The sequence below is a fragment of the Myodes glareolus genome, chromosome 6 (genome assembly GCF_982192425.1).
Source record: "Myodes glareolus chromosome 6, mMyoGla1.1, whole genome shotgun sequence".
In the NCBI taxonomy this organism is placed as follows: Eukaryota; Metazoa; Chordata; class Mammalia; order Rodentia; family Cricetidae; genus Myodes; species Myodes glareolus.
Genome location: NC_142031.1, coordinates 83,612,398 through 83,638,882, shown reverse-complemented (window position 1 = coordinate 83,638,882; position 26,485 = coordinate 83,612,398). Strand labels below are relative to the sequence as shown.

General features: G+C 47.5%; 1 protein-coding gene across 4 annotated transcripts in view; it reads left to right on the top strand.

Moving 5' to 3' along the window:
• Positions 1-24,562, top strand: part of Prkce (protein kinase C epsilon) — a 515,277-nt gene extending 490,715 nt beyond the window's left edge. For 3 of the 4 annotated variants that reach the window (XM_085690953.2, XM_085690952.2, XM_085690954.2), the window contains one exon: positions 21,272-24,562. In XM_085690953.2, the coding sequence (XP_085547079.1) occupies positions 21,272-21,418 (147 nt within the window). In that variant the 3' untranslated portion in view covers positions 21,419-24,562. Of the gene's footprint in view, positions 1-1,963; positions 1,994-21,271 lie in introns of those variants that run through there. The other variant, XM_085690955.2, reaches the window with a different exon arrangement.
• The last annotated feature ends 1,923 nt before the right edge of the window (positions 24,563-26,485 follow it).

The window sequence follows — 26,485 nt, the reverse complement described above, 5'->3', positions numbered from 1 at the left end:
CTTTCTTTGGCCTCAGGTATCTTATATATGGAGGACATGTCATTTGCCCTCCTGGGAGGGCTCAGGAAGGAAAGATAGTTCGACACCAAGAAAAAGCAATGAGGACAAGGGACTATAAGCCAGGACACTGTGAAGTGTAAGTCCTGTCTTACAGGCAGATGGCACATGAAGGGATAGATACCGTGTGAAGAAAAAGATAAACTCTCTGCGCAGACAGCACCAGCCTTGAGGTGTTAGCACAAAGAGAAATTGGGCACAAGCTTAAACAAGTAAATAAGGCAGGTTCAGAAAAGACACCCCACCCCCACCCCGCACACCAATTAACACAGTCACCTTTAGGGAAGTGCGCTCAAGTGCTGGAGGGCACGAGAAAGCCTGGCTTTCTTCTCTTTGGAACTAACTCCACTTATTCTCCGCCTCTGCCCTGTTGGCCTTATACCAGAATGCCACCACTCCCCCGAAACCTACTCAGCAGCCACTACCTCAGTTCCCTTACTGGCCACCAGAACTGAGTCACCTGGCAGGTGACCTGCCTGGTGGATTCAGAGGAAATTGGTTTTGTTGGGCCCAGGAGTGGTCCTAGCATCCAGTCTAGCATTTGACACTAGCCACAATGTAGTATCTTGTATCTCCAGAACTCCTAAGTCTCCACCAACCCATCACACAAGGCAAACCTGTTTCTGCCATGGCGGGTTCACCTGGAGACTGGGGGCCCCTCACACCCACGGGGGCTGAGGCGACAGCAGAGCAGCTTCCAACCTGACTCCCATCCCATCCCCTCCACAGGAAGCCTCCTGCGTCTGAAGGTATCACCCAAGAGATTGTTCAGATTGGAGGCTGGAATTTGGCCTCTGGTCAGTTTCCATCACATACCTCCCCTGGCTGCTGTCCCTGCGGGCTCTCTGCCTTCCTGACACGTTTGCTAAGCTGAGAATCCTGTGCCTCTGGCGCCTCAGCCTCCCTGTGTAACCCTTGCTCTGGTTCCCCAGAGGTTAGGAGTGCAGGCTGTCACCCCTTTCTGTCAGCCCCCACTCAGTGGCTTCTGCTTCAGCATGGAAAGTCTCTTCTCGTGTGTCTTCTTGACTGCTATATCCTCCCTCCTCATGTTCCCTGTGTGTTCCTCCTGTCCCAGCTCTGTGCACCCGTACGCTGGTTTTATATAAATGATATGCCATCAACACCAAACCAGAAAGCTCTATGGACATGCAGTCAAATCAACAAAAGCCAGCGAAGCTCCTTAGACTAGAGGTGACAGCCAAGTGTGAACACTGTCTCACTGGAGCCCTCCCTCCAAGTGTGAACTAGACTAGAGGTGACAGCCAAGTGTGAACACAGCCTCACTGGAGCCCTCCCCCCAAGTGTGAACTAGACTAGAGGTGACAGCCAAGTGTGAACACAGCCTCACTGGAGCCCTCCCTCCAAGTGTGAACTAGACTAGAGGTGACAGCCAAGTGTGAACACAGCCTCACTGGAGCCCTCCCTCCAAGTGTGAACTAGACTAGAGGTGACAGCCAAGTGTGAACACAGCCTCACTGGAGCCCTCCCTCCAAGTGTGAACTAGACTAGAGGTGACAGCCAAGTGTGAACACAGCCTCACTTGAGCCTTCCTTCCAAGATGGTGATGGTGTCTGATGACTAATAAGTCTCCCTCATGCAGTTTTTGTGCTCCTGGTAGGCTTATCTTTTGGGGGGACTGAGGGGAGAAGAGATACATTTGGTATGGCTGACACTGCAGATTGTGGGGCTAGTCAGCTCACTTCTGGTTCTCACTTGGTGTACCCCAAAACACTAGACTCTGAGATCACAGGCTCTGGGGGTCTCACCACTGGAATGGGAGCAAGCCAGTTAAGAGGGAGAGAGCTGCCTCCCTCAGAGCCCTAGCTGTCCTCCGTAAATGCCAAAGGCAATGAGGGAAATACTGGCCGAGTAAACTTTCTTTGTGTACGTGTTCTCTCTTTTCAAGTTTGCTTCAGTGTGAATGTCCCTCTGTAAGGTAAGGCTTCCAGAGTGGGGAGTCTCTCCAGGTAGGTGAGCCCACAGGCCCCATAACATAGAGGCCCTTCTCAACCTCATGATCCGTCTCCATTCAGCCATCCATGTTGCATGGCAGGACCCCGATGGAAGCCCCCCTGCATGCCCCTGCATGACTGGGCTGTGCTGAGAGAAAACCTGGGAAGTGGGCTCGAGAACTCACATCCTCACTTAGCAGCCCCAGGAGGAGCCCTGCTGGGCAGGCATCCCCTCCCCCTAATACTGGTCCACTTGCCCAGGGACCTGACTAGCATGGACGGTAATGCAGAGGCCAATGAGACACCATCATCATCTTCCATCCTGGTGTATCAGGACCAGGGCTTTGCAGGGTCCTTCACCAAAGACACCTCCAAGACAACGTCCATGTCAGAGTGAGATCCCTTCCCCCCTAAGAGGCTATTCACTCTCAAGAAGAGCCACGGAGGCTCTGGCCCGGGTCTAGAGGCCGTGGGGAAAGTTCACATGCCTGTTTTTGTTGGTTGGTTAAGTGACGGCATGCTACACAGTACAGGGTACTGGCTTTGGTCACAGAGGGACTGCGGTTGACTATGATTGCTGTGACTATGATTGCTGAGATCACGTCACCCTGATCCTCAGACCTGTAAAATGGAGTGAGAATGGTTCTCTCGTAGCATTGAACACAGGACCATTAGTGAGCCTAAGATGCTGTGTGTGCTCCTAGCTTCTTGGGAATGTTTAGTTCCACACTCTCCCTTCATGTTGTTTTTCCTTAGTCTGAAGGCTCTCTTCCTTTCTCACCAAGGCTCTGGGAACCAAGAGTTAAGTATTATGGGAAATCATATGGTATTTGGGCTTGGGAATCGGACAAAAGTGTGGCCTTCCACTTTGGCCTGTGGGATCTTAGAATGATGAGTACTGTGTCTGGTACCCAGCAAACAGGATAGTGAGGAAGACTAAGGCTGGGAGAAGCTGGTCAGCGTAGCACTCCTGTCACACAGAGGTCAAGAGAGTTCAGATACGGGGCAACACCACCTCTCAGGGCAGTAGCTCTAAGGAGATAAATAGTATCTGAAGACTGTGAAGGAATGCCACTCAGGAGTCTCTGCAGAGCCTAATGTCCTTAATTCTGATGCAGTCATTGGTACAGCAAGGGTGACTAGCCAGATGGGAGATTCTCAAGTTTTGTCTCTTGTGATGGCGCCAAGGGTTGCTTCATGGCACAATTCATGGCACAATCCCTTTGTTTTTAGAATAGAGAGCTATGTAGCCCAGACTGGACTGCAAGTAGCTTTGTCTTCAAGCTCCTAACCCCGCTCCCTCCACCTCCCATGCTTCACCACATCTGGCCCAAATTGCCTTTCTTTGCTCTGAGACTTGCTCACCACATGTATTTGCTCTACCTTCATTCTCAGTAGTGTTTTTGGCTGAATGCAGCTGTGTGGTTTCCAGTGTTCTGGCTTTGGCGTGGTAGCTGTCATCAATGAACACCATTCCAGGGCACAGACATCTGGATGTCCCTTAACCAAGCTGTTATGGGGTAAAACCCAGACTAGCCATTTTTGCCATCTGAGAAGTCTGATTCCAGGAGTCTTCCTGTGGGTTGTGGTGGAAGACTAAGCAGTACTTCACATTCCAGGAAAGGATTCAGAGCCTGTCTAGTGAGTTCTGGACTTGATTGGGCCTTTCCCTAGGCTCATGAATTTTCTTTATGCCTTTATGGCTGTTGGGTTGGGTTGTACCGCCCTGAGTTCATCAGCATAGTATTTCTTGAACTTAATCTCCTCTTTACCCCATCAATACTTGAACATACTCACACAACCCACCCCTACCTGTTGAAAGCATGGGAGGATCTGTGAAGCTAAATGTGATGGAAAGGGAGAGAGGCAGGAGAAAGCAGAGCCAGCTGGCTAGAGAAGCCAAATCTGGGCAGAGAAAGATGAAGATGGTCAAAGAGAGAGGCATCTGTGGGAAGATGGCTTTATTTCACTTCTAACCAACAGGATTCATAACAGAGCCTGTCCTTAGACCTTTCCCCGCAGTCCTGGAGGAGAACATTGACAACAGCAAGACAAAAAAATCTTTCTACCAACACTCTATGTGCAGTGCCTAGACAAAGTTAGACTACGGGAAGAAACTCATTAGAATATGTAGGGGATAATAGTGAGGAAAAGATCCAGAACTCTGCTGACACCGCTGAGGAGAGGAACTGTAAGCCTGGCCTTTCAATGTTACAGGATGGTGAGAAAGCCGGGGTCAATAAGAGGAGCCCACCAGACAGGCTCCTCCACGATCCCAAGAGTCCCACCCTCCGTCTTACATGTGGGGTCACCTTGCTAAAGGAGCAGTGTGCTCCTGCCTTTGTCTTGCAGAGAGCTTTGAAGGATAGGCCAGCAGCCAGGAGAGCAGTGACAGAGCTCTGAGGCTGGCTCGGGTGTGACAAAGGGAAATGAGAAACAGCCTCAGTACTTCCGAAGGAGGAGCTCAGTCCTGCAGCCCTTAAGGCCGCCAGCCCACCTTGGCTCTCTACACAGTATATAGGCACACTGGGCATGCTCATGGGGTCCTCTGCCTGTACCAGCCTCAAAATCCATGCCTTGAATCTCCATGGAATTGTCAGTCATGACAGAAAGAAGTCCCCCAAGTCTACTTTTGTTTATGGGGCATGGATGTCCTGTTTACTCCTATTGTTTGTGCCAACAGTGGAAGGAGCAAGTGGTAGACTTGGATGTGTATAGCACAATGAGTAAAAACCCAGAGGCACCTAGCATGGGACTCATAATCCTAGAGCCATGGGTTTGTGCCCCATGTTGGGTACCAGATGTAACCTAAAAGTAATATTCAGCTCGATGTGATAGCACACTCCCTTAATCCAACACTCAGGGAGACAAAGGCAGGTGTATCACCATGAGTTCAAAGGTAGCGTGATCTACAGAGTGAGCTCCAGATCAGCCAGGGCTACACAGAGAAACCCTGTCTCAGGGAGGAAAAAAGAGTAATATTGAAGTATGACTGTAGAATTCTGGAATTTGACAGGTTTGTCCGTCGATGATAACGTCGCATCAACCTTTATCTTTTCAAAGTGAAGGGGCCTGACCACAGGCACACTCGCCATCTTCTAGCCATGTTTTTCTGAATTCTTATTCACAAGACATACTCCACATTGAAGGGTTTCCATGGAGCCCAGCGTGTTGTGTAGACATGTGAGTTCAGATGATTCTGGGTCGGTAATGGCTGGATCAGTGAAGCATGAAACCTTCTGCCTTTAATACAGACAAGCCTACAGAGTACGCGTGTCAACTGGGATGACTTGCCAAGTGAACTCCGTCTTTCCTGGAGACTGAAGCTGGCTTCCCTCCTTCTCCTACAGCAGTCATCTCCCCTTGAAGTCTTCCCAGAGAAGTGTGACAGACTTGGTCCCTAAATACTGAGCCTGTCCCAAATAATCCAGAATAGAGCCACCCCAAAGTATGGAGTCCCAGAATCACACACTCATTCTGTATCACAGGCAGTGGGCTAAGGAGAAGACACTAGACACCTGGGGACTGGTCCCTGCAGTCTGCACAGCCCTGAACGAGTTACTAGGGCATTTTGCTCTCCTCAGATAAAGTAAAGGGTTAAGTAGTCCCCACGATTCCTTGCAGATCTCCATGTTACCATGCTTCATGATGAAAGGAATCTGTGGGGTTCTAAAATCTCTGACAGTAAAATGTACAATGGACTATACCATTGTGATGAATTCTAAAAGTATCTGTACCTGTCTTTTTGCCCACACAGTGAGTGCAAGGAACACCTCCATCCTCTCCAGGAGGGTGTGGTTCCTTAGCTCTGAACAGCTTTGATTTACTTTTTCTAAAGGAGAATCTAGTCTTTTCTTTTTGAGTATGTGTTCATGTGCAGCAGCGTCTCTCTCTCTCTCTCTCTCTCTCTCTCTCTCTCTCTCTCTCTCTCTCTCTCTCTCTCTTTGTGTGTGTGTGTGGCCGGAAATGACATCCAGTATTAACTCAGGCATTGTCCACCTTGTTTTTTGATACAAAGATTCTTCATTGATGTAGTACTCCCATATTAAACTAGGCCAGTTGGCCAATGAGGCGGTGCTATCTACATGCTTCTGCCTTCCCAGTGCTTGGATTACAGGTGCATGCATATCCACCTTATTTTTTGTGTGGGTTCCAGGAAGTAAACTCAGGTCATCATGCTTGCATAGTGAGCGTTTGACCAGCTGAGCTGTCTCCATCTTCTCAGCACTTGAACTTCCTCTTGTGGCTGCTATTTCAGTTTTTTCTCAAGTTTTAGGTAAATGGAACCACACACTATGTGTCTGTTTTTTCTTTGTTTGTTGCATTCCACCCAGCATCATGCCTTTCAGGGTAGGGCTCATATTTTTAAGTTTTTATTATAGAAAATTCCAATCACGCCCTAACGTAGAGACAAGGGTCCAGTGCACGACCTTAGACCCATGAGCCAAGGTCAATAATCACTTCTACTGAGGGGCTTTCACTGCTTTCTTTGTTCATGGTGAATCCCCTGCACTTAGGATGTCTCCTGATATAGTGCAGGTATTTGGTCTGTTTGGGGATGAGCAGACACACTCTGCAAATCTTAGAGATCTCTATAGCACTTGTCCAGATAGTATTTTTCTCCCAAATTTATCGCTAAAGTCTCTTCTAACCTTTTATGGCCAAAGACCTGCACCAGTCTATGCCTAGAAGTGTAAAGTAATTAGAACCTATATTAGGAAAACCTAAAGTTGCTGTTGAATCAAGAGAGAAAGTGAGTGATCTCACCTTGACGCGAGAGGCACATATTTGAATGTTTACAGTTACTGTTTAGAAGCCAGCAGGCAACATAATAATAAATCCTAGGCCAAGAGAACTGATCTCTATCCAGCATATTTTCATAAATAAGGTGGGGGGAGTGGGGGAGGCTGGTGAGTAGAGAATGCTGGTCTTGGCCAGGGCCAGACTGCAATGTTTCCCTCTTGAAGGCTCCAGCTCTTAGCAGTGACATTACATTGAAACACCCACAGTCAGTGGTGATTGCCAATTAGCTCAGGTTTGGCATGGTTTGCTGCCTGCTTCCAGCTGGAGACTCGGTCTTCTGATGCATTACCAACCTCAGATGTTACTGCTACGTGCCCAGCTGTGTACAGCCTGTGTACTGCAGGGCCCTGCTCTGTGACTTTGGGCCCAAGAAGTAGCAGCAGACAGGGTGGTATCTCTTCCTCCAGCTGTTCATCCATGTTTTCCATAGCATGCTAAGCCTCTGCCCACCCCCCCCCCCCCCGGCCGCCAGGACCTTCTTACGAACCTCAAGATCCACCTAGTAGTAGGCTGTCAAATCAGTTCAGTGGAAAAACAGGTTAGGATGGGGTAGAAAAAATAGAATAGACAGAACATTGGAAGAGAATACAGAACACATCACAGAGAGTACATATAAACTATGGTTTGCTGAATCTTATAGTGATAGCATGAAGTGATATGTATTGGGACATATATAAAAAGCTCCAAATTCCCAAGGACTATGGATTAGATGCATGCTGCCCCCATAAAGTGCAAGAAATGACCCTGGAATCTTTTTTAAATGTTGTGTGTGTGTGTGTGTGTGTGTGTGTGTGTGTGTGTAAGTGAGTATGTATTTACACCACATGCGTACAAGAGCTCACCGAGGTCAGGATCAGATGTCATAGAACTGGAGTTTCAGGTAATTCTAAGCTGTCATGGTTTGGTGCTAGGAACCAAACCCATTTTCCTCTGCAAGAACACTAAGTTCTTTCAATCACTGAACTTTCTCTCCAGCTCCAAGACCAAAATCCTAACTGTCATGGGGGCTGAACGAACTAGGCAATGTGAGGTGAATTCATTTTCTTTCGGTGCAGCCATACAACTGGCAGAAGTCCTGTAACTGGTAAGCTTTGGTGAGGCAGAGTTCTTCTAGCCAGGTGCACAGATCACCACCTCTATGTCTCCTGGCAGGTAGGTCCTACGAGGAGGCAGGATGGCTCATGCCAGGGAACCCAGCCCCAGGCAGAACAAACTGAACACCAGCCCTGACTCACTGCTTGCTGAAGGCTGAAGGCGCTTGGGCAAGTCGTTTAATGCCTATAAGCCTGGCTTTCATCCTCATAGTAGAGTATGGCAGCGCCCACCGCCCCTTAAGAGTGGCTGCAGGTTTCATGTGTCAGGGCACCTAAGGCACTCATTCAGGGTCCACATCTTGCCAAGTCTGTCGCTCTGAGCTTGATTACTTTTTCCCACTGAGGCTGCCCCAGGCACCATAGCAGGGAGAAACACCAGGCTGATACCCACCCACGTGGAATGCTGGGCTATGAAAGACAGACATTAGCTGAGCCATCAGTCGGCCCCAACTGCCAAGAAAGAGGAGTTCCAGGCAGGGAGGAAGGGTGGCTGAAGTGCTTTGGGGACAATCTTCCAAGAAAGGGCATTCCTTTACCACATGGCACCAAAAGGCCCCTGTCCTTAGCATCAGGTCTCCGGGCTGGTATGCAGCACTGTAAATGGAGATTAACCCTCTCCTGCCCTCAGTTCTGCTCTTGAAGGGCAGTTTGGGCCTGGTGCTCCCTGCTAGGCTCTTCAGAGTTCATTCAAGCAAAGGGAAGTTTGGGCAGGCCTCCTTGCTCTGGGTACTGTTAGCGTTACTGGGGTACCGTGGCTCAGAGGCCACCTGTGAGTTCTAGACTTAGCTTGTTCAAGTGTGCTCTAGTCGGGCAGTGCAGACTCAATCGGCACCACAGGACTCTCAGCTGGAATTTAGGCTTTATATTTCTATTGCAAGGCTGTGTAGTCAAATGGTCCTAGCCGGAGTGTTCTTGTGGACGCTGGGCAGGCCTAGGTAGGTAGTTGTGAGCACTGCCCACAAAGCCTCTTTTCCAAGAGCAGGGGAAAAGGGGGTGAAGATGTTCCTGGAGTTAAAGGTCTCAGGCAATTGACTCCATGTGGTCTCTATCTAGGAGGAACACCCCCCCCTTTATTACAGCCTCCCCCATGGAGCATGATATAGTCTTAGAAGCCTGAGGAGTGCCTTGTGACCTGGGAAACTTCTCCCTGTATGTGCTACTCAGAGAGCTGTGCTACCACAGAACGTCAGCTTTTATAAGGATTTGCTTCAATCAGTGAGACTCATTGCAGTCCTGAGGGTGAACCCAGAATCTTGCATGTAAGACAAGCGAACTGTACCTCACCTCTAAATCAGTGTACCACCCCGTCAAAAACCTAACACAGTACGTTCTCACCAGGAAAGCCTAAGTTTGCCACTACCTACAGCACACATAGCTGTATCGTGTTGTATGTTTATGAGACCCTGAATTCCCTTCTTGAATAAACAGCTTCTCCGGATGCGAGAGTCTGATGTCAGAATCTGAATAAAGTTTTATTGGAATGCTGCCCAGGGCCATTCGGTGGCATGGTGTCCATAATGCCTTTGTGCTACAAGTGTGGAGCTGTGGTATGGTGGCGACAGACACTCCATGGCTCACAGAGTCTGTTTACTATCTGGCCTTTTAGAAGAATTTGTCAACTCTTAACTTTGTGTTAGTCACCTTTCTCCTCGCTGTGACCTGTGCCTTGCTGAAGAACCTAAGAGAGAAAAGGTTTACTGGGCTCACAGAGAAGACACAGACCACCATGCTAGGAAGGCATGGGGCAGGAACAGACAGATGGCCTCTTAGCTGGCTTCCTCCCTTTCCCCGTTTTAGTCAGACCAGGGCACCAGCACAAGAGATGGTGCCATGCACATTCAAGGTGGGTCATCCCCTCCTCAGTTAAAATTCTCTGGACAGACACCCTTACAGGTGAGCTCAGAGGCCTCAGAGGTATCCGGTCAAGTCCATAGAGAGGACCGTCACAGTCTGGGCCCCCAGATTCCAGAGTCTCACTTTACACTCCTTACATTTGCTTAAAATAATCAAACTGCCTGGCAGTGGTGGCACACGCCTTTAATCCCAGCACTTGGGAAGCAGAGGCAGGCTGCTGGTTCACAGTGTGAGTTCCAGGACAGCCAGGGCATTACACAGAGAAACTGTGTCTCAAAAAAAAAAAATGCCATAGAATGTAGGCAATGGTAGAAATATTTTGAAAATAGCCTTAAATCTCCTAATCTAACTATTAGCAGAGAACAAGGAATGTGGCTCTTCCTTCTGTGGGAGCAGAAGCCACTGGGAAGCTGTGATTGGGTCTCACCCCCTTCCTTCTGGAAGCTTCCAAACCAGCACTATAGTTTTATGGGAGGTTTGTTTCAAGGAACATGCCAACAAGCGTTTGAGGTTTTGTGACCACCTGCCCTGTCCTGTTTGACGGAAGCCAGTGGTTGTCTGCGAGGCTCAGCTAACGCAGAAAGAGTAGCTGGTTTTTAGAACAATTGTTGGGTGTGGGGAGTAGATAATGCTGGGATTTTAGAGTTACTTTCCTCCTTTTTCTAAAGTAACCCTGCAAATGGAATTTCTTTAAAAAATGAGTAGTTTAGCAAACAATAACTAGGAGGAGGGGAAGAGAAGTGAATTCCATTCAACAGCTGGCTGACAGAATTCAGCTGTGGTTAGTTGTTCAGAATGACTATCAGGCTGAGGCAATTGGGTTCATTTTAAGAACACAGTGGCAGTGAGTTACACCTGTAATCCACCCTGGGAGTCAGAGGTGGGAGGATCAGAAGCTCAGGATCAGCCTTGGCTACCAAAGACCCTCTCTACATAAATAAATAATCAAAAATTAATTAATTATTCTGGGCGGTGCTGGTGCACACTTTTAATTCAGCACTCGGGAGGCAGAAGCAGGCAGATCTGGCCTTTTTTTTTTTTTTGAGGCCAGCCTGGTCTACAAGAGCTAGTTCCAGGACAGCCAAGGCTACACTGAGAAACCCTGTATCGAAAAAAACATAGATAGATAGATAGATAGATAGATAGATAGATAGATAGATAGATAGATAGATAGATAGATAGATAGATAGATAGATAGACAGGCAGGCAGGCAGGCAGGCAGGCAGACAGACAGACAGACAGATAGAATAATTAGTTAATTAAAATACTCTGTAAGATGTCTCATCATCTAAAAGTAAGGAGTCCACAAATACAATGACCTAAATTCAAGCCTCAGAACCCGGGTGAAAAGCTGATTGCAGTGACACACACCCATAATCCCAGCACACTAAAGTGAGACCAAAAGTGGAGACAGGAAACTCAGCCGGAAGCTCCTGGGCCAACAGCCTGGAGTACAAAGCATAGGGGCTGAAACAAGAGGCTGTGCCTCCACAAGGTAGAACGCAAGGACCTACGTTAGACCTCCACCAGATACCAGATTAAAAAGTGAAATGGATGTGCACATGTGTTATATATAAATGCATGTATTTATACATGTATATATTATATACTTGCATATTAATACATGTATGTGAATATCCCAGGCATGGTGGGCAATGCCTGTCATCCCCACACTAAAGACATGGGGGATGGCTGAGTTCTAGGCCAGGAAGGCAAGAAGTATGTGTGCGTGGAGAGAAAAGGGAAGGGGAAAATGCCGTGATTAAGTTACAACTGAGAGAGAGAGAGAGAGAGAGAGAGAGAGAGAGCATGCTCACAATGCCCCGCAGAAGTCGGCTAGATTGGAGAGCTGCCAGACTATGATGAGGAATGTGGGGTACCCATCTGTGGCTTCTGTGGGTCCTGTCTTTGTGTACCAGCCACCTCCTCCTCAAAGCCTCCTTTCCCTCTTTAGACCGGAACTGAGCGAAGGGTTCTGAATTCAGCCGCTGGAAAGTTCATCATTCGTGTTGTAAAGAGAAATTGGTGTTGGCTTTCTTCTCTCATCCAAGGTTCAAGCAGCTTTATGGAATGAGAGTAGTGGTCACAACTCCAGGACTGTGGCCCATGTGCAGAGGAGAATGGATAGTTGTCAGAGACTGCGTTGGCTAATTTTGAATCTCAGATTATTAAAGAGGAGAATGCAAGTGGAGGTACTTCTTGGAAATTAAGAAACTTTAAGCACTGAGTCTCTGCTCCAGGCAGGTGGTGTGGGCACTTGGTCTGAGAAGACCGAGGCACCTGAACCTTTGCTCCAGGCAGGTGGCATCAGGACCCTAGGCTCCTGGCCCCACTTTGTCTGGCTCTGCCGCACCCAGTGCCCCAGGCCCCCAGTGCCCTGTGTGTGCCTGTTCTTCATAGATAGCAGCAACTGTGGTCACAGGAAGCAGTGCTCAAAGCAAAATCTAGCTTCTGCTGGTTGCTTTTCTTCATGTTGCCTTGTTTCAGAAAGTATACATATATCCCACCAGGGTGCTCAGCCTACATACCACTACCATGGATGTTATATCAGGGAACATAAAGCCGGAGGAGGGAGTGGATTGAGGCACACAAGGTTCTGTTTTGTTTTTCTCATTTCTGTTTGTTTATTTTTTTTAAGGCTGTGATTTAATCATGACATTTCCCCTTCCCTCCCCCCTTCAAACCCTCCCATATGCCTCTTCCCACTCTCCTGCAGATTCCTGGCCTGTTTTGTCATCACTTGTTCCTGCATGCACATACGGATTGTATATACATATATATTCCTAAATATAACCGGCTAAGGAAGCTTCTTTTGAGTGGTCACACATTTGACTCTTTGCTGTAAGTGAAGGCTGGCCACTTCTAGACTTAGCAGGCTTGGGAGATGAAAGGACATTGCTGATACAAATCCCGATGGCTTTGATCAATGTTGGAGATGGACCATGGCATTTAGTGTTCCCACTTGAGTGTATTCAGTCTCTTGATCCTGAAATATGTGGCGGGGGAATAGGATTAACGCCCCTGTTTTATGAGTGAGTAAACGAAGTCATAGAGATGACATATTTGCCCAAGGCAAGAAGTGTTGGTAATTGGAGAATCCAGAATAAAATCTAGGGGACTAGATGGCTCAGCAGTTAAGAGCACTGGCTGCTTTTTCCAGAGGTTCGAGTCCCAGCATCCACATGGCAACTCACAACCATACAAATAGAATCTCCCTAATGCTGTGTCCCTTTAATGCAGTTCCTCATGCTGTGCTGACCATCAACCATAAAATTATTTTGTTGCTACTTCATAGCTGTGATTTTGCTACTATTAAGAATCACAATGTAAATATCTGATCCGCAACCTTGTGAGGGGGGCAGCCCACAGATCAGGAACCTCTGATCTAGGTGGTCAGGCAGAGGGCATGAAGGCTAGCTACTGAGTATCCTACCTCTCAAAGTGGCTTAGAAAGAAACCAGTGAGGTTCACTGGCAAGCTTTTAGATGTCTTTATTTTATTTTATTATTTTATTTTTCAAGGAATATCAAGTATAGATGAAAGGGAGGAACTGAAAAGAAATGCCCAGTTAGCATGAACTTCAAGGAGCTGAATCCAGAACTGTGGGCTCCTGAACAAATTTTTCATCATCCAAGAGGCTATTTTGAAGCTTATAAGAAGAAGAAAGTGATCCATCCTCCGTACATAGCCTCAGCCAGGCTGTGCATCTGAATCCCTCAGAGCTGTCAAAATACAGAGGCCGAGCCCCACCACTGTGGAGCCGAGTTCCTGATCTGCCGCAAGGCTTAGGTTTCTGGACAGCTGTGTTTCTTTTTGATACCAACAGCCTCTCTTACACAGGGACAGGCTGTGGCTGTAGCTGAGTAGCAGAACACAGACAGAGCATGCATGAAGCTAAAGGTTCTGTTCTATCCCCAGCACCCTCCTACACACACACCACATACCACACACACACCACACATGTGCAAACACCACACACACACATATACCACACCACATACACAGCATACAACACATACTCATCACACCCACACACATATACTACAAACAAAACACATAAAACCACACACATATACACAACCTACACACTCAGCATACACACACATAGACACCACACACACACACATTCACTACACACATATGCACACAACACACATACGCACACTACACACACATGCAATATACATACATGCAACACACATACATGCAACACACATACACACCACACACATACACACATAACACACCTACACCACAGCACACACAGCACATACAACACACAGTTACACATACCCACACACATATATATACCACACACGCATACTCAGCACACACACACCCCAAAAGACAAAATTAAATGAAGCAAAGTTGTGATTGTGTGTGCAATGAATTTTCCCCAAAAGAGACACATAGCCAAAATACAAAGATTAAGGCAAGAACTCCTTAGAGGGAACTGAAGCCCAAGAGAAAGTCATGAATTATTCTTCCTAAAGCTCACTTAGGCATCCCTAATAGCTCATGCCCAGGCCAGACCTCAGAGGAGTTGAGGAGACTCTCTGGATGTAGAGCACTGACCATATTGGTTAGGGCCCTCCCAAGTGACTCCCATGTAGATCTGGAACTAAGCCACTGCCCTAGGCCCTGTGGTCAAAGGTTCTGCAGTGTCTACTCCAGCTTGTGCCAACTTGAACATGACAAAATAGCCAACAGAGCCAAGCAGCTGGAGAAAGGCACATGATCTCCTAGCATTCAGGAATAGTATTTAGGAAAATATGGGGTTATTTCTAGATGGATGCTATTTTTGATATTTTTACGTTTATTATTTATGTGTATGGAGGCATACTCAGGCACGAGTGGACATCAGAGGGCAATTTTCTTTCCACCATGTGGATCCCAGGGATCCAGCTCAAGTCTTCAGGTTTGGCAGCAGGTACCTTTACCCTCTGAACCAGCTTAGCGACCCTGAACTGCGTGTTCTTAAAGCAAGAGGCTAGAAGGTTCCATGACTTTACTTGGGGATGTTTAGAGAGAGAATGGTAAATCCTGTGGAGCTGTGAACTTCTGACTGGTGGAGACCTGCTCTAAGTGTGTGTATTCCCAGTTCTCACTCCCAGATGAGAGTTATAGAAATGAATGCTTAGGTGGGCGGAGGTGGCACACACCTCTGATCCCAGCACTCGGAGACAGAGGCAGGCGGTCTCTAAATTGAAGGCCACCATGTTTTTACAAAGAGAGCTCCAGGACAGCAGAGCCGCATAGAGAAACCCTGTCTCGAAGATGACTAAATAACTAATGAAATAATCAAATAAGGAGAAACTGTAAAGAGTTATGTTTAGAGAAATTTCTAACTCGAGAGTTAACTTGAAATTCTGTCCCAGCCCTCATTTTAGCTAGTCAACACTCCAGAATAAAACTCTCCTTATTCCATTTAATTCTACATACCAGCATGTGTGTACGCCTATTTCCATATGCTCTATTGATGAGCATGTGTTTGCAATGAGCATGCATGACAAAAGACCCAGTTAGTAGATGCTGAGAAAGCACCTTCCCGATTGGAATTCTTGTTTCTCGTTTTGGAACATTCTATGAAGGGGGAAAAGTGAAGCTTAGCATATTGACATTTTACAGTGGAGGAGTTGGACAAATGAAATAAGATTATTTCTAGCTCATAAACATGAAGTGTCTGTCTCCTGTCACCTCCTTTGCAGTGGATACCTCAAGGACTATTGAAGAGGAAAGTGGTCCATATGACACATTAGAAGAGTCAAATGCAAGAGGCTGGCCCATGGGGACCTGGGAAGAGAGGGAATCAGGAAATGCTAGTGTTGAGGGAGACAAAAGAAACCTAAGAGGAGGCCCTACATAGGCATCTTGTACCCGTTTTTCAGCCAGAATTGTAAGGCGTGGTTTCCTGACTCTACCACTGTGCTATCTTGTCGCCGTCACTCACACCAAGCAGAAGAGCCTGAGAGGGAGCAAGAGACAGACACTTGAGGGCCAGTCCCATGACACAGTCCGTAAGAGTACAGTCATCAGCTAATCTGGCCATCAGATCAGGACAGAGGCAGATGTCACAGAGACAAACAGCACAGCTCCTCCAAGAGCTGGCATTAGGAGCTCAATATCTGAGAGCTATGAGAAAATCGTCCTTGCCAGACAAAAAGTAACCAGAACCCACCTTGGTGCTGGCTGGGTTCTACCACGCTACCCAGAGGGCCTCCTGGCCTGAAGGATAAGTTGGGTCCCTGGGGCTTTGTTTCTTGGGTGGAGTCTCTCAGATGTGGGAAGCTATGAAGCTCCTTTCCCCAAATCCTTCCTCTATCCCGCACTGTGGATGCGGGAAACATGCCTCTTCCGTGGAGCCAGGTTCGGATCTCCCAAGCCTAAGCTTCCATTGCTGAAGAAATGCCGGAGGAAGCAGGAATTGTTTTCCTCTGACGCTGACCTCTAACATACATACCCAACACCTCATCTTAGAACTCAAGGTCTTAAACGCTTTTGCCTTGATGGAATTTCCCCAAATCCCATCTGGTTACCATTCCTATCTCGTAGTAGCAATTAGAGAGCTGACTTTGCCTGGGGCACTAGGACAAGAGAGCCCATCAGTTAGGCCTAACTCCCACTCATAGGCCCCTGGGGCTCGGTCCTTGTCTGGGCTGTCCAACTGCAGACTTCTCGTGAGTCAGACATGATTCCGCACCACTCCCGCCTCCACTTCCCCATCAGACAAACCCCTCTGGCAGAATGGCAGCCATTGGCCCTGAATCCAGGTCACTTTGCTGCTTTAGATACAGCAGCAGTAGGAGATGCTCATTCATTTCTTCCAGCAGACGCCTGTAGATGTCAATCCCAGGCATCGTGCTGAGGGGGGACGGTGAGCTCAAGCCCATCCCTGCTTGTATAGGGCTCCCAGGGAGGCCCACGGTCTGCAAGAATAGAGAAGTGGTTGGGCATCCAGCCACAAGGGTCCTCTCAGACCACTCACAGGGGACAAGCAAGGCTTTCTGAGGGAAGGGCATCCACACTGAGATGGAAAAGAGAAACAGATGAGGACTACAGGCTGGGGAGAGAGGGTGGACTCCAGGCAGAAGGTGAACTGTGCAGAGGACAGAGGCATGAAGACGCCCTGTGAGTGTGGAGCCTCGTCCAGGTCAGCAGTGCCCAGTAGTGATGGCAGAGCACACAGGCACAGGATCCTGGAGGCCTTAAAAGTGAGCAAGCGTCAGAACTTGGGACTTGGTTCTCAGAATCACGAGGTACTGTAGAAGAATCTCGATCAGTAAAGAAAGTACTGGGTCATTCAGGAAGGCCCCAAGGTAGCATTGGCTTAGGATTTAGAGGTAGAGAGAGAGATGCAGGGTTGTCTCCTAGCTTCCAAGATGCTCCTCAATGGCATGGACACACTTGAGAGCTGTGTGATGTGGGCACACGGTGCCCACAGCTATCAGGTGCTCACCTAATACACCTGGCAGCCTATAGGGGATTGTCACCTCCACAATTTCACAGACAGAAAAACAATGCCCACAGAGCTTAACATCAGTGTCCTGTAAGCAGGGAAGGACAATATCAGAGACAGTGGTCTTTGTCTTTCTCCATGCATCCTCCCTGAGTGTGGCCCAGAGGTTGCGAGAAAGGCTGTAGAGGAGGAAAGGTCTGTGGAATCAGAATGATGCTCCATGCGTCCAGGGACACTTGTTAGGCTGCACAGTATGGGCACTGGGAAGGCTTGTGGACTGACCAATGACAGAATAAAGTCCGAGTTTGAACTGTAGAGTTGAGTCTTGGGTGTACTGTGAAGAAAGCAGAAGTATTGGAAAGAATCAAATTAGTGAACAAAGGAGACCATCTCAGCTCCTTCCAACTGGGGGTCCTATGCTGCCTAATATGGGGCGATAGAGGGAGAGAAGCTTTGTAAAAAATGTCCCAAGCCTGCCGTCCCCAACAGTCAGGAATTGCATCCCATGGGGCTATTATCTATTTAAATTGGAAATGGGTAACTAACATGCGCCTAAAATATCTCTCAGGGAAATAGGGCCAGGAGTTAAACTGTGCAAGCAGCTGTGGCCCGTCATCCATAGAGGCCAGCAGGAGTGGCACCCTCTGGCATGGGGATGTGACTGACTCTATGGTAGAATGCCTGGCTGCCATGTGCGAGACATGGCTTTGATGCCCAGCAGTATTTCTAGATGACCTGTCGGAAGGGAAAATGGTGTGCTCTCTTGAATGCACTCAGATGATTCTGGAATTCCCTTGAGAAGTGATTAAACGACTCTCCAGGTTAGCTCATGAAGGAATCATGTCTAGATGTAGCAGCTGAGCCTGCTTCTCAAAACACATAACCAACGAGTTGTGAAGCATGGACACACTGGGGACTCTAGCTCCATTGCTGTGCCCAGCTGACCTCAAGGAAGCAAGCCAGTTCCTATGAGTAATGAGCACTAATCCGTCACTAATGACTGACTGATGAAATGCAAGCAATTAAGTAAACAAAGGCAGCTAATGCCAAAGAGTGTATGGGTTTTCTGAGGTTCCTTCTAGGCACCCTGCCCTCCTTGGTGACTAGTTGAAGGGGTGGACCAGGACAGAGGTTTCCCTGTCCTGGAATTTCAGCTCATCTTTCGCTATGTTCCAAATGGATCCTTCCTCCCGTCCTACCCTGTGGATCTTAGCCCCTCCTCTGGGAGCCTTTCTCTGGCCGCCAGAGTATGTGCCACTTGGGTGCCCTTTGGACAATCCCTGATACTTCACAAGTCGTTGCTACTACCTCTCGAGCACAGCCCTCCCCATGCTTTTGCTCTGTGACCCCTCCCTCCTTTCACAGAGACACCCCAGACCACTGCTGCCATGCTCTTCCCCAGTCACCACCGCCCCACAACCAGCTTACATCACCCTAGGAACCAACTTTGTTGTCCCTCACTGAAGCAGCTCTTTGCTCAGGTCCTCCCTTTCCTCTGGCTCGGACACCCCAGAAGGAGAAGGGCTAATCCTGCCCCAGGCCTACCTTCCTGTCCGAGAAGACCACACTATGTCTGAGATCCCCTCCGAAGGAACCACAGACGTACCCAGCCACAGATCCTGTTTCTGGACATTTATTGTCTTCTCGTGGTTTACACTGTGTTCCTTCAGTGTCTGCCCCGAACTCTGTAATTCATAGATGAGTAGCTCATCCCTGCTCCTTCCTATCCATCATACTGTCTAATCCGGGTCATTGGGGGGGGGGCTCCTCGGTCAGCCTCCTCTATTCCCTCTCACTGTGATTTCCGGCTGTCTTCCTGTTGGCCTGTGCCAGGCCCTTCTGACTTAAAAAACAAACAAACAAACAAATAAAAACCTATTGGGTTCTTCTAAAAACATGTCTCCTGGTTGGACTTGACCCTTGTCATGTATGCCATCCCCGTTCTATGGGGTTTGTATCTCCTTAAGTTCTTCTGGGGGAGGAGGCATCATACTGAGACCTGGATAGGAGTCTGGCTCTTTCCCAGTTGGGTAACCCCAGCCAAGCCACCAAACCTCTCTGAGTCACAGTTGCCTCTGCTATAAAACTGGAATCAAAGTGCTTGCCTGGTCCAAGGATCGAATGAGCGAATGAACGTGAAGATGCCTTCAGAAGCTCTGGAGCACTACCTCCCAACTTCCCTGTAGAATTTTCCTCTTGGGAAGCTTTGAAGACATGATTCAGGAGCTTGGGATGGAAATTTTCATGTCGAGTTTGAGGAAGTCTAGCCTAAGCAAAATGGACCAGGTTTCTTTCTTCTAAAATTTCTCAGAGATTTGAATTTGTCCACACTCATGGCGACTGTCCAAAAACAGACAACATGCGGCTTTGTCTCAAACACAGACCACGTATTAACTTTTAAGGTTACGGGTTTCCATTGAGGGCAGCATATTTCCTTATTAATAATCCTTTAAATAGTGCCTCTAACGTTTCTATGAGGTGTATCCCGTCCTCTAGGCCACTAACTACAGGTTAACCAGTGTCTACAAAGACACTGTTTGGAGGGCCTCCAGCCTTTCCATTGTAGCCCATCCTGTGCTCAGTTCTATAGGCTTGGCATTGAAGGTCTCTTTGGCCAGACTCCAGCCTTACCTCCTGACCATCCCTCACTGGGCTCTGGCCCAGGCAGCTTGGAAGACACCCTGTTCTGTGCCTCCATGTTGTATGTTCTTGATCCCTGCTTTATACCACCTTCCTCTCATCTGTACCACCGCGTTCTAAACCATTCTTCAGGTGTTAGCCAAATCCTGACTTCTCTGAGGAAGTTCTTCGTAGCTAACACAGCACATCCCCGACAAGCACACTGGCTCTTTTACTCTTCTGTAAGCCCCTAAAGGTGGGGTATTGTTGACACTTCCTGGTCCTCTCCCCAAACCAGGATAAATATGTGGGTGTGTTGATGGTTGCCCTCTCCCCAAGCCCTAGAAACCAGGAACCACATAGATTTCCTCCAGGAACTTGAACGTCTAGTGGGCATGTCCTTCTGAGCTGGGAAATAAGTCATCGTAGGTTTTCTGACTTAGTTCAGTAGAGTCTTATTTATTGTGGCAGAGCTGCCACCGACCTAAAGTTGACCAAGAGAAGGAAGGCCCTTACGGTCTAGAGCAGTGGTTCTCGACCTTCCTGATGTTGCAACCCTTTAATACATTTTCTCATGTGGTGGTGACCCCAACCATAAAATTATTTTTGTTGCTACTTCAAAACTGTAAGTTTTGTCACTGATGTTATGAATGCTAATGTAGATAACTGTGTTTTCCGATGGTCCTAGGTGACCCTATAGAAGGGGCATGCCACCCCCTCTGAGGGTCTCGACCCACAGGTTGAGAACCACTAGTATAGACAAAAGTATGAAAACACAGCAAGCAATATTGAATCAATATTGCAATAATGGCCAAGCCATGGGACATAAAGTCAGGTAATGACGAGGGCAGGCGAGAGTCAAAGAAGGCATCCCTCTGTCCTACTGGTGACCCATCCTTCTCCTCAGAGAGGTTGTAGGAAGCAGATATGGCAAGGCTATCAGGTCTGCCTCTGTGGAAAGCATGGGAGACTTTGGGCAGATGGATTTAAGTTTGTCCCTGGGTACAACAAGGACTGTCTTCAAGGAGATGGATGCTTGCAGTGATGCTAAAAGGTGATAGAAGATGGCAGCTGTGCTTCCCAGTCTGCGCGCGCATGCGCGCGCGCAGCGCGCGCGCGCACACACACACACACACACACACACACACCACACTGCACACTCAGCCTGCGGGAATCCCACTTCCCTGCTTTTCCGTCATACTCACGCACCCTCTTCCTTCTCACCTTAACTCATTCTTGCTCTCCTGCTGTTCACCTCTGGGTCCTGGGGCCATCCATTATTACTTCATTGGAATAGCCCTGTATCTGCTCCCAGTAGCTAGAGGCTTACGTTAGCGAGAGGCTGGTCACCTCGATGTCCAGTCTCCCTGCAGGGGAGAGGGACCTCAGCAAGGAAATCAAGCCTCAGCTCAGCACCTTCTTTTTTCTCTCCACAGAAAACCAAAAGAGATGTCAATAACTTTGACCAGGACTTTACCCGGGAAGAGCCGATACTTACGCTTGTGGATGAAGCAATAGTGAAGCAGATCAACCAGGAGGAATTCAAAGGCTTCTCCTACTTTGGCGAAGACCTGATGCCCTGAGAAGCTGCCTCGGGTGGAGTTAGCTGATGCTGCAAGGAGGGTGCTGAGAAAATTCCACGTTGCAGAGGCTCGGAAGGTCTCAAACTATTCCTCCTCCCCAGAGCCCCAGTCCCATGTCCACTCTATTTATTGCAATCCCTTACCCCAGGCCATGTCCTTCCCTACCCTCCCAGAAGGCACTCTTGGGTCTAGACTCGACCAGGAACACATGATTTGAATTGTATCGCTCTGTGGGTAGCTGTGTGCAGTGCTGGAATTGGATTGTCCGTCCATCTGCAACCCTGAAGCAACTTCAGTTCTTTTATTCCAAAGGAAAACAAAGAAAGAAAGAAACCCAACACAAGGACTCTGGCTCTGCCACTGGATATGGAACCCTGACTCTTCTCTTTTCTCAGTCCTCCTCCTCCCCAGCCTGTCATCCCTACCCTTCTACCTAGGACAAGAGACTGGTGCTTCTTCCATGTAAGGGCAGGTGCCCCAAGGCACGCCCTTGCTGGGAGGAGCCTGGGGAGGCTCAGGCTGCCCAGCCGTGTCAGTTTGCTCTGGAATTGCACATTCCTGCTTGCTTTGGTTTTTGCTTTTTTGAGCATGCCAAAGTTGTGTACGTTTGTATCTCATGGAAGAAATTATTTTGATTTTGAACTCTTTAACATTTCAAAAAAAAAAAAAAAACCTGTTACCAAGTTCACTTTCTAATTGGCCAAAAGATAGACATCCCCGTGTGAATGTAGGTAGATATTAAAGGGCTAATACACAGTGAGAATCCAGTCGTCCAAAGTTTATTATTAATGCTTTAGTGACACATGAGGGCTATGCAAAGACAGCAGAGGAAACTCTGGCTTATCATCATGAGAATTCCCCCTGAGCACAGAGGTCGCCAGAGCAACAACCAAGACCCTGAGATTCCAGAAAAGCTCAACTCCCAAATTCTCGCTCCAGGTTTGTTCCCCCCCCCCCCAAGTTCTCAGCATAAACTCTGTTTTCTGTGCACTTCTGCAAAATGGCAGTACCACTGTGTTGTGGTTTGGAACATTCAGTGTGTAAAATGCAGTATCTGTGTGGGAATGCGAGGAAGGAAGCTCAACCTGGATCAGGCAGAAGGCGTCAGGAGCCTGAAGAACGAATGGCTTGAAGGCTTGAAGGGTAGCGGGATGTGGCCGGAGTTTTGGTGGCATGCAATGGCAATTCACATGGACTCTATTTAATGGACTGATATTACCTCCCATAGATAATGCTAACAGTGTTAGTCTCTGACTCCCAAGGGTTCTCTGTGGCTTTGTGTATATGTTCCCTGAAGGTCATTTGATTACCTATTTTATTGAACTGATTTAGCAGGGAATGGAATCCATTCCAACTGTTGCACGTGGATTTCCCAACTGCCCCTAAATATATATACTTGTGAGTGGCAAAGTGGCACTAATGAAGCTTTTTGCCTTTTGTACATTTGAGTTGTTTTTTTGGGTTTTTTTTTTTTTGTATATAGTGTTTGCTGCAAGGCCTGTGGAATTAACTCATTGAATCTAGAGGTATCAACTGCTGCATGCTCAGGCATATTATACAACTGTAGTCAAAGAAAGAATAGCTATAATAATGTCCAGGTGCAATCCTCTTATCAGCTATTGGTTCAAGTTACTGAGAGAGAGGTATGTTTCTTTCTAGGGAGGACTGGGGCCCCTTGTATTTGTTTATTTCCTCTTGGGTTAAAGATGTAACCATATGATGAGCTCTACTAAATTCACACGGTTCTCCTGTGCTCCGTCATGCCCTGATGTGGACGGCAGACGGAGAGGAATGTTCTCCATAGTGGTTGCCAAGCTTGGACAGTGACTATTTTGGGCCTGTACTAAATGTGTCCCTATTTGCATCTGGCTGATCACAGCCTTTCTTACTGATAATGACCTTCAGTTCTCTTCTGCTATTTTTTTTTTTAAATGAAAAACTCAGGTGTAACTGTGATCTGTTCTTATGATGATTGCAAATATTAAATACTATGCTGTATCAATCTGTATGTTTGGCATACCAGGGAAGTGATGAAGAACATTAGGTTAATTTAATTTATCTTCAGTGACTTGACATACTGGGGGAAGACTATCTTTTGGAGTGGATAACAAGCACAGAAACATCTTCATGGTGGTATCATCTCATTGTTTAGAAAAAACATGATAATACGCCCATCATACTTAGATATAATATAATCTCTCTCTCTCTCTCTCTCTCTCTCTCTCTCTCTCTCTCTCTCTTCCTCTCCCTCTCTCTCTCTCTCTCTCTGTCCTCGGCTTCCTTTACTATCGTGAATGTTGGACAGCCAAGGCCAATACCAAGTGGCTGTTTTCCAGGGCTTGGTGGTATTCACATCACAGTCGGGGCTAGGCCCTTCTTCCCAGCCTACTGGCACTGCTGCTGGGAAATCAGACAATACATTCCACCAGCAAGCCGTAAGCAGTCAGCGCCCTGGCTCCTTTTCGGTGCCCATAGCCGGCTGGCTAGGATACCTCTGGCCCACGCTGTTCTCACACGGGCAGATTTGAACCCAATGAAGACCCACACGGGTGTGAGTTCCTTGGACGGATACTGAATCCTTTCAGCAAGAGCACAGGGACTGGGACGCAGCGGTGGGACTCTGAGCCCTGTGCTCGGGCTCCAGTGTCGCCGAGTTGAGGCTGGCCACACTGATACATTTCTGCCAGGTTCTTATCTTTGGAACTCTCACTCTCTTTCTTTTAGAAAAAAATAAATAAACTGCAAAAAAAAAAAAAGCCAAAAGCCTACATGAAGGATAGTATCTCCTCCATTCCTCTCATTGATGGACTTTGTGAAGTAGAAACATACTTTTTTTCCTCCAACAGTGAAAACACAATTCATTCTTGCTTTAAAAATAAAAGAAGGCTTAAAAAATTACCTCTTTTTAAATGATGTGCAAAATAATTCTGGCTAATAGAAAATGTATTTGATTTTAGGGGTTTTATTTTGTATTGTGAAGCTTTCTTTGTACACTTTTTTTTCCTTTCTGGATGTGATTTTAATCTCTTGCCATCCATTAGTGTAATTTCATTGTAAACATTATTGTGCCAAATGTACTGTACTCAAAAGGATGTGAATGTGTGTTGTTCCAGAACGTAATAAATATGATGACGTTAAATCTTACTTCCCTGTCCCAACTAGATATCTCTCTCCTTTTGCTGTTTATATACTAGAGACCAAAGCTCCTGGGGTTGGCTGCCCCTCGGCTGTTAGTGCTGAATGTGGTTGTGCTGTGTGTGCGCTGTTCATACAGCTGAGGCCCAGCTAGCGGCACGAGGCCGGACTCGGAACAACATCTCCGGGGGAAATGTTGGTTCATGATTTAACATAAAGGACATAAAGGATATAAGAAGGATGATATTGGCAGTAAGTAGATGGGCAAAGATACTTAAAACAAGTCTCCACATTAAAAACAAAAGTTGGACTTGGTGGTTCCATGCTAGAAAAGCTGGGCCAGGACCCTATCTCAAAATATAAAATAGCTCTACCCCTTGAAAGGTTTCCAAGGATTCTCTGCTTGTCGCCCCCCCCCCCCCACCAGCAATATGGTTTCCTTGCTTGGAATTATGAACAAGGATCTTCAGACCCACACCAGGAAGAAGGGCGTGTTTGTTATGTATTTCCTCTCTGATTCCGCCATAAACAAGACCCTAGGCCCAATGTCTAGGACAACAACAACAAAGTTCAGGAGATTAGAGAAAACTCAAGTACAGGAAGGCAGAGGCCTTCAGCATTCCAGGAGAGTACATGTTAATCAGCCATGAGGATGACCAATCAGAAGGGAGCGGAGAATGAGTGGGTGACAGTGATACGCAGTAGGAGCTTCAGATCTGGACCTGAGTGTGCTCTTTCAGCATTTCTTCCCTGAGGATAAAATGAGCCAAGGACTCTGAGTGATTGACAACATCTGGTAACATACTTTTAAAGAATTACTGCTAATAATATTTAAAAAAAAAAAAAAAGAGCCCGTGATGGTGGCACACTTTTAATCCCCACATACTGGAGGCAGAGGCAGGTGGATCTGTGAGTTTGTGGCCAGTCTGGTTCACAGAGCAAGTTCCAGGACAGCCAGGGCTACACAGAGAAGTCCTGTCTCAAAAAAAAAAAAAAAACAAAATAAGAAAACACAAAAACAAAAATAAAACAAACAACAACAACACACAAAAAAACAACGTACTCCCCTGGCAACAAAAAATGCCTTTGTCTCAAGATGTTGTGCTGGTTAATTACAAACACCCTAGGGTCATCTGGGGGGAGGGGACCTTGACTGAGACCTGCCTGGTGCTGCCTGATGCTACCACTATTCCTTGGCCTTGCAGTGCCCAGTGTGACCACTTTCCCTTGTAAGTGACTCTTCAGAAACAACATGGAGAATGGGCCAAGATGCCTTTGTGCCAAGGCTGGTCTATGACACAGTGGCATGGTCACTGACACCTTTGTCCTTCTCTCCTGGGATGGCACCTGAGATGAGCCCTGTGAGTCGCCTGTGTTTCCATGCAGAGTTTGTTTGCTCTTGAGGCAGGGTCTTGCTATACAGCTCTGGCTAGCCTAAAACCCTCTACGTAGACTAGGCTGGCCTTGAACTCACAGAAGTCTGCCTGCCTCTGCCTCTGAGTGCTGGGATTAAAGGTATGCACTACCATACCTAGCCCCAAACAAAAAAAACCGAAAGAGCTGGGTGGTGGAGGCACACACTTTTAATCCCAGCACTTGGGAGCAGAAGCAGGCAGATCTCTGAGTTCGAGTCCAGCCTGATCTACAGAGTGAGTTCCAGGTCAATCAAAGCTACTGAATGAAAAAATGAAAAGGAAAGGACATGACCGTTCCTAGGTCTAGTGGAGGAGAAAGTTTATTATAGGTATGTGGGAGAGCATAGCCAGAGGCAGGGTTATCTGGGAAATTTCAGAGTAGACATAACCAGACCAGACTGAGCTGGGCCGTGTGGAAGTGGGGAGGGGAAGGAAGAAAAGGGAACCAGGTGCAACAGTCAGGAGGCCAAAGGTCCAAGAAAGGGAAGATAACCATAATGTCTGTATTATACAGGGC